Raw genomic sequence first — 7,603 nt, forward strand, 5'->3', positions numbered from 1 at the left:
ATAGGAGTTGGGATAGAGAAGTTATCCCACTTTCAAATCAGGTGATTCCAGTTTCCCAGTTTGGGAATAGCACAGCTTCTTCATCGTTCCTATGAAACCAGGATGAATCTCTTTGTAAGAAGCTTGATTTGGATACATAAAGTGGTGGAGAATGACCAGGATGTTGAATAAATCTCACAGGAGTTGGGATGAAGAAGTTATCCCACTTTCAAATCAGGTGATTCCAGTTTCCCAGTTTGGGAATAGCACAGCTTCATCGTCGTTTAATAGCTTCCTGGTCAAGGAAGAACCCTAGGATGCTCTTGAGGGTCGATCTGGTATTGATTTGGTGGTGATGGATCAGGTTACTAACACTGATGGAAAGATGATCGATTGATGAGTTGATAGAAAGGGGATTGGTGATCGATGGTAGAGATGGTTTCAGTGATGATCTGCGGAATGATCAGGCACTGATTGGGATGATCTTAGTCCGTGAGAGGCAGCCCCACTAGTGAACAAGATCAAGGCTTAAGGAAGATCACTCTTCTAGCCAAATTCGATGTCCAAAAACTGAACAAAGGAATCACAAGTTTAGAGAGAATTTTTGATAACAAAAGTGATTGATTTTATTCAGATCTTGCAGAGAGTTTAAGTAGAAAGAAAGGAAAGCAAAGAGTCACCAAGGACTTGTAGTTTTCGAAAATATCTTAAGTAAAACTAGGTAGTGTTGAAGATTGAACAATTGAATATCTTCAAGGCTTCTTTGACTTGGTTTTCTTCAGATGTCGAGATTGGTTTAGTGTAAACCAATCTGAGAATTGCCTCCTTTAATTGTCTTGTCTTTGATCTGGTTATTGGCCCATTGGAGAAAGAGAATGGGTCTCGTGCTGAGTTAAATCCAATTGAACTCCCATCCAGCTCCTTGTATCCAATTGTAGTGTTTGTCTCATCCAGCTCCTCTTCACTGTCACTCTCTTCCAGCTCTTCATGCGCAAGATCAGCTACTGGTTCAGTCAAGCTCACATCATCCCCTCCTCCTTTAAAAGGATTTGTCCTCAAATCCAAATCATCTGCACGAAAAGGGATCAAGTCAGCAACATTGAAAGTAGAACTTATAGAATACTTACCTTGAAGATCAATCTTGTAAGCATTGTTGTTGATCCGTTCAAGCACAGTGAAAGGTCCATCTGTCCTTGGCATCAGTTTAGACTTTCTTTCTTCAGGAAACCTCTCCTTTCTCAAGTGAATCCATACAAGATCTCCTGGTTCCAGCAACAGCTCATGTCTCTTCTTGTTTGCTTGCTTTTCATACTCCTTGGTCCTCTTCTCAATGTTCTTCTTTACCTGTTCATGCAATGAAACAACAAACTCGGCTTTTGCCTTGCCATCAAGATTAGTTTGCTCATTGTATGGTAAAGGCATGAGGTCCAAAGGAGTCAAAGGATTGAATCCATAAACAATCTGAAAAGGTGAGAACTTTGTAGCACTATGCACAGAATGGTTATAAGCAAACTCCACATGAGGAATACAATCTTCCCAAGTTTTGATGTTCTTTTTAATCACAGCACGCAAGAGAGCAGACAAAGATCTGTTAACTACTTCAGTTTGTCCATCAGTTTGAGGATGACAAGTAGTAGAGAACTTCAACTTTGTTCCAAGTTTAGACCACAATGTTCTCCAGAAATGACTAAGAAATTTAGTATCCCTATCAGACACTATTGATCTAGGCATGCCATGCAAACGAACAACCTCTCTAAAGAAAAGTTCAGCAACCATCAAGGCATCATCAGTTTTGTGACATGGAATGAAATGTGCCATTTTTGAGAACCTATCAACAACTACAAAGATTGAATCTCTGCCCTTTCTAGTCCTAGGCAAACCAAGCACAAAATCCATAGATATATCAATCCATGGAGCATCAGGAATGGGAAGAGGAGTATACAAACCTTGAGGTCGGGCCTTGGCTTTGGCTTGGGTGCAAGTAACACATCTGCTGCATACTCTCTCCACATCTCTTCTCATGGCCGGCCAGTAAAAGTGCTCTTTCAGGTGGGCGAGTGTCTTGGCAACTCCAAAATGCCCCATCAATCCTCCTCCATGTGCTTCCCTAACATACAACTCTCTCAAAGAACAGTTAGGTAAACAAAGTCGATTTTCATAGAAAAGAAAACCCTCAACTTGATAAAACTTTCCACTGGTATGTTTCTTGCTTTCTTCAAATTGAACTTTAAAATCTTGATCATCTTCATAATAAGACTTTATTTGTTCAAAACCTAACAGCTTAGCTTCCATAGAAGTGAAAAGAGTATACCTTCTGGAGAGTGCATCAGCCACAATGTTTTCTTTACCTTGTTTATAGTGAATCACATAAGGAAAGGTTTCCAAGAACTCTACCCATCTGGCGTGTCTCTTGTTGAGCTTGTGCTGTCCCTTCAGGTGTTTCAAGGACTCATGATCAGTGTGTATAACAAACTCCTTTGGCCAGAGATAGTGCTGCCAAGTTTGGAGTGCTCTAATCAAAGCATAGAGTTCCTTGTCATAAGTTGGGTAGTTCAGCATGGCTCCACTTAGTTTCTCACTGAAATATGCTATGGGTCTCTTCTCCTGCATCAGCACAGCTCCAATACCTACACCAGAAGCATCACATTCAATTTCAAAGGTCTTAGTAAAATCTGGAAGAACTAGCAAAGGAGCATTAGTCAACTTCCCTTTCAGGTTTTGAAAAGCCTCCTCTTGCGCCTTCTCCCACTTGAAACCCACATCCTTCTTGATGACTTCAGTGAGTGGTGCAGCTATGGTGCTAAAATCCTTCACAAATCTTCTATAAAAGCCGGCAAGACCATGGAAACTTCTCACCTCGCTCACACTCTTAGGACTAGGCCAGTCTCGGATAGCTCTAACCTTTTCCTCATCCACTCTGATTCCCTGTGCTGTTACAACAAATCCTAGAAAAACAAGGTGATCTGTCCCAAAAGTGCATTTCTTAAAGTTAGCAAACAAGGATTCTTTCCTAAGCACTTCTAACACAGATTTCAAGTGATGCACATGCTCAGCCATACTCTTGCTGTAGATCAAAATATCATCAAAATAAACTACAACAAAGTGTCCTATAAAAGACCTCAAGACATGGTTCATCAACCTCATGAAAGTGCTAGGGGCATTGGTAAGACCAAATGGCATAACAAGCCACTCATACAGACCATGTTTAGTTTTAAAGGCTGTTTTCCATTCATCCCCTTCTTTCATCCTAATCTGATGATATCCACTTTTTAAATCTACCTTAGAGAACACACAAGAACCATGTAGCTCATCCAACATATCATCAAGTCTAGGAATAGGATGTCTGTACTTTACAGTGATATTGTTGATGGCTCTGCAATCTACACACATGCGCCAGCTTCCATCCTTCTTAGGCACAAGGAGCACTGGTACTGCACAAGGGCTCATGCTCTCTCGGATATGTCCTTTCTCAATGAGCTCATCTACTTGCTTCTGTAGCTCTTTTGTTTCTTCAGGGTTGGTTCTATAGGCAGGGCGGTTTGGGAGAGAAGCTCCAGGGACCAAGTCTATTTGGTGTTCAATCCCACGCATGGGAGGAAGTCCTTTTGGGCTCTCGTCTGGAAAGACATCACCATAGTCCTGCAAAAGAAACTCAAGTTCACTCGGTAGAACCGGTGCAGGGTCAGAAGAAGACATTAGGGCACCTTTAAAAACAAATAAAAGCATAGATTGTTGAAGACACAAAGCTTTCTTGATCTCACTACTCTTGGCTAAGAGATTAGTCTCCTTCTTTTGCTTGTCAGCTGGTTTCTCTTTAGCTTCTTGTCGCCTAAGTTTTAGTTGAAGTTGATCCTCATGTACCTCTTGTGGAGACAAAGGTGCCAGTACAATCTTCTTGTCTCTGTGGGTGAAGGAATGCCGGTTAGTGAACCCATCGTGAATGACTCTTCTATCATACTGCCAAGGCCTTCCCAACAAGATATGGCTAGAGTCCATGGGCAGAACATCACACACGATCTCATCTTGATATCTTCCAATGGTTATAGGAACCATTACTTGATCAGTGACCTTCAGCTCGCCCTCCTCATTCAACCATTGTAGAAGGTATGGCCTAGGATGCTTCCCTGTTTTCAATCCAAGCTTTTCTACAAGAGCTTCACTAGCAACATTAGTACAGCTTCCTCCATCTATAATCAAACTGCATACTTTTTCATAAACTATGCAACGAGTATGAAACAGATTCTCCCTTTGATTATCTTCATCTAGCTTGGATTGTACTGCCAATGATCTCCTTGTGACAAGTAGTTCTCCACGAACTGGATAGTCTATGGCTTCCTCTTCTTCTTCGGATATCACCTCACCACTGTCCAAGAGGATCATTGCTTTCTTGTTGGTGCACTCATTGGCATAGTGCCCAAAACCATGACATTTGAAGCACTTCACATCCCTGGATCTAGCAGCTGGTGCCTTTCCCTTGTCCTCATGCTCTTCCTTGGGTTTCACAAAAGACTTGTCATCTTTGGTAGTAGGCGCTTTGTAGTTGTTGCCATAGGATCCTTTGGTTGAGGACTTTCTCTTCAGTTGCTGCTCAATGAGGATTGCTTTGTGAAGCAATTCATAGATGTCCTCATACTCCTGCATCTCCAAGCGGTCCTGGATGTCTCTGTTAAGCCCAGCCTGAAATCGAGCCATAGTAGCTTCAGAAGCTTCTTCAACAGCCGCTTTGATCATGAGTATTTCCATCTCTTGATAGTAATCCTCCACGCCTTTGGTTCCTTGGGTAAGTCTCCTCAGCTTTTGATGAATCTCTCTACCATAGTGGTTTGGGACAAACCGCTTCTTCATGAGTGTCTTGAGCTCAAACCATGAAGCAACTGGCGGCTCTCCAGTCCTTCTCCTAGTAGTAACAATCTGATCCCACCAATGCAAAGCATACCCACTGAATTCTGTCACAGCAAGCTTCACCTTCTTTGTTTCTGAGTAGTGCTGGCAATCAAACACTCGCTCAATCTTCGTTTCCCATTCAAGATAAGCATCTGGATTGCTGGTTCCACTGAAGACTGGTATTCGAAGTTTGAGACTCCCAAGGTTATCATCTGGTCTGTTCCTTGCTGCATGGCGTGTAGGGGATCTTGCTTGGGAGGCTGCACGTCCTGTTCTCACTGATCTTGCTGATCCCACGGACCGTTCTCCATCAGTACTACGGCCAGAAGAAGTATCTTCATCCTCAGATTCGTCTCCTACTGCAGGTCGCTTGCCTCTCCTCTTTTCCCTAGCGGCTCTCCTAGCCTGTGAAGTTGTGCCAAAGACAGGGTTAGTAGAACGAGTAGCTCCAACAAATTCAAGTTTTTTATCCATCTCTTTCATGAGAGTAGCCATGATAGCATCTAGTTGTGCTTTATCCAGTCTAGCCACGGGCCTTTCTTTATCACTTTCAGACATGGTTTCCTGTTAAGACTTCAACAAGAAAAGTAAGTACACAATAGATATAGCCGAAGCCTCACTTAGTGTTTCTCTCAAGTGTTTCTCTCAATGATTTCTCAAGTGATTTTCTCAGTGATTCCAAGAGTTCAATGATCAGACAAACAAACTCAAAGCCAGAGAAGTAAAAATCCCAAAACCCCAAAGAAATAGATAGACAGAGTTAAGAAATTTTGGTTTGCAAGGAGCTTTACCACCAGAGACTGGATTTCTCTTCAGTCTGGCTGGATTTCTCCTCAGCCCTAGTCGGATTTCTCCTCGACTTTCTTAGATACTTAGATCTCCTTTTTTTTTTTTTTTTATACTGGTTGGCCCCCTTGCAGATACAACAGATAGAAAGTAAAGAGAAAAAGAAAACTGCAGAGAGTTGCAGAGAATCAGAAAAGGAAAATAGGTTCCCAAAACAGAGAGAGAAGAATTGAATCGACAAACCCCTTTGATTAGAAGCCCTCAAGCTGCTCTGATACCACTTAATAGCTTCCTGGTCAAGGAAGAACCCTAGGATGCTCTTGAGGGTCGATCTGGTATTGATTTGGTGGTGATGGATCAGGTTACTAACACTGATGGAAAGATGATCGATTGATGAGTTGATAGAAAGGGGATTGGTGATCGATGGTAGAGATGGTTTCAGTGATGATCTGCGGAATGATCAGGCACTGATTGGGATGATCTTAGTCCGTGAGAGGCAGCCCCACTAGTGAACAAGATCAAGGCTTAAGGAAGATCACTCTTCTAGCCAAATTCGATGTCCAAAAACTGAACAAAGGAATCACAAGTTTAGAGAGAATTTTTGATAACAAAAGTGATTGATTTTATTCAGATCTTGCAGAGAGTTTAAGTAGAAAGAAAGGAAAGCAAAGAGTCACCAAGGACTTGTAGTTTTCGAAAAAATCTTAAGTAAAACTAGGTAGTGTTGAAGATTGAACAATTGAATATCTTCAAGGCTTCTTTGACTTGGTTTTCTTCAGATGTCGAGATTGGTTTAGTGTAAACCAATCTGAGAATTGCCTCCTTTAATTGTCTTGTCTTTGATCTGGTTATTGGCCCATTGGAGAAAGAGAATGGGTCTCGTGCTGAGTTAAATCCAATTGAACTCCCATCCAGCTCCTTGTATCCAATTGTAGTGTTTGTCTCATCCAGCTCCTCTTCACTGTCACTCTCTTCCAGCTCTTCATGCGCAAGATCAGCTACTGGTTCAGTCAAGCTCACATCAGTCGTTCCAGTAAAACCAGGATGAATCACTTTGTGAGAAGCTTGATCTGGATACATAAAGTGGTGGAGAATCACCAGGAAGTAGAATAAATCTCATAGGAGTTGGCATGAAGAAGTTATCCCACTTTCAAATCAGGTGATTCTAATTTCCCAGTATGGGAATAGCACAGCTTCATCGTTGTTCCAATCAAACCAGGATGAATCACTTTGTGAGAAGCTTGATTTGGATACATAAAGTGGTGGAGAATCACCAGGAAGTTGAATAAATCTCATAGGAGTTGGCGAAAAGAAGTTATCCCACTTTCAAATCAGGTGATTCCAGTTTCCCAGTTTGGGAATAGCACAGCTTCTTCGTCGTTCCAATCAAACCAGGATGAATCTCTTTGTAAGAAGCTTGATTTGGATACATAAAGTGGTGGAGAATCACCAGGAAGTTGAATAAATCTCATAGGAGTTGGGATGAAGAAGTTATCCCACTTTCAAATCAGCTGATTCCAGTCTCCCAGTTTGGGAATAGCACATCTTCTTTGTCCTTCCAATCAAACCAGGATGAATCTCTTTGTAAGAAGCTTGATTTGGATACATAAAGTGGTGGAGAATCACCAGGAAGTTGAATAAATCTCATAGGAGTTGGGATGAAGAAGTTATCCCAATTTCAAATCAGGTGATTCCAGTTTCCCAGTTTGGGAATAGCACAACTTCTTCGTCGTTCCAATCAAACTAGGATGAATCTCTTTGTGAGAAGCTTGATTTGGATACATAAAGTGGTGGAGAATGACCAGGAAGTTGAATAAATCTCATAGGAGTTGGCGTGAAGAAGTTATCCTACTTTCAAATATGGTGATTCCAGTTTCCCAGTTTGGGAATAGCACAGCTTCTTCGTCGTTCCAATCAAACCAGGATGAATCTCTTTGTAAGAAGCTTGATTTGG

The 7,603-nt window shown here is 41.7% G+C and overlaps 1 protein-coding gene across 1 annotated transcript; it reads right to left on the minus strand.

Annotated features, from left to right (window-relative positions):
* Nucleotides 1-696: 696 nt before the first annotated feature.
* On the minus strand, nt 697-5,421 carry LOC125604595. Its single transcript, XM_048774887.1, has 5 exons — nt 3,417-5,421; nt 2,291-3,071; nt 1,808-2,086; nt 1,107-1,465; nt 697-1,016 (listed from the first exon to the last, which is right to left on the minus strand). The coding sequence occupies exons 1-5, from the start codon at nt 5,419-5,421 to the stop codon at nt 697-699; spliced, it is 3,744 nt and encodes a 1,247-aa protein (XP_048630844.1).
* Nucleotides 5,422-7,603: the final 2,182 nt, after the last annotated feature.

Source organism: Brassica napus, unplaced genomic scaffold (assembly GCF_020379485.1).
Source record: "Brassica napus cultivar Da-Ae unplaced genomic scaffold, Da-Ae ScsIHWf_574;HRSCAF=858, whole genome shotgun sequence".
NCBI classification, from domain to species: domain Eukaryota; kingdom Viridiplantae; phylum Streptophyta; class Magnoliopsida; order Brassicales; family Brassicaceae; genus Brassica; species Brassica napus.

Coding starts and splice junctions, on each gene's coding strand:
- LOC125604595 (XM_048774887.1), bottom strand. CDS start 5,421: ATGTCTGAAAGTGATAAAGAAAGGCCCGTGGCTAGACTGGATAAAGCA. Junction 1,466..1,807: donor ATCTTTGTAGTTGTTGATAG/GTTCTCAAAAAT, acceptor TTCTGTGCATAG/TGCTACAAAGTTCTCACCTT. Junction 1,017..1,106: donor TTACAAGATTGATCTTCAAG/GTAAGTATTCTA, acceptor ATCCTTTTAAAG/GAGGAGGGGATGATGTGAGC.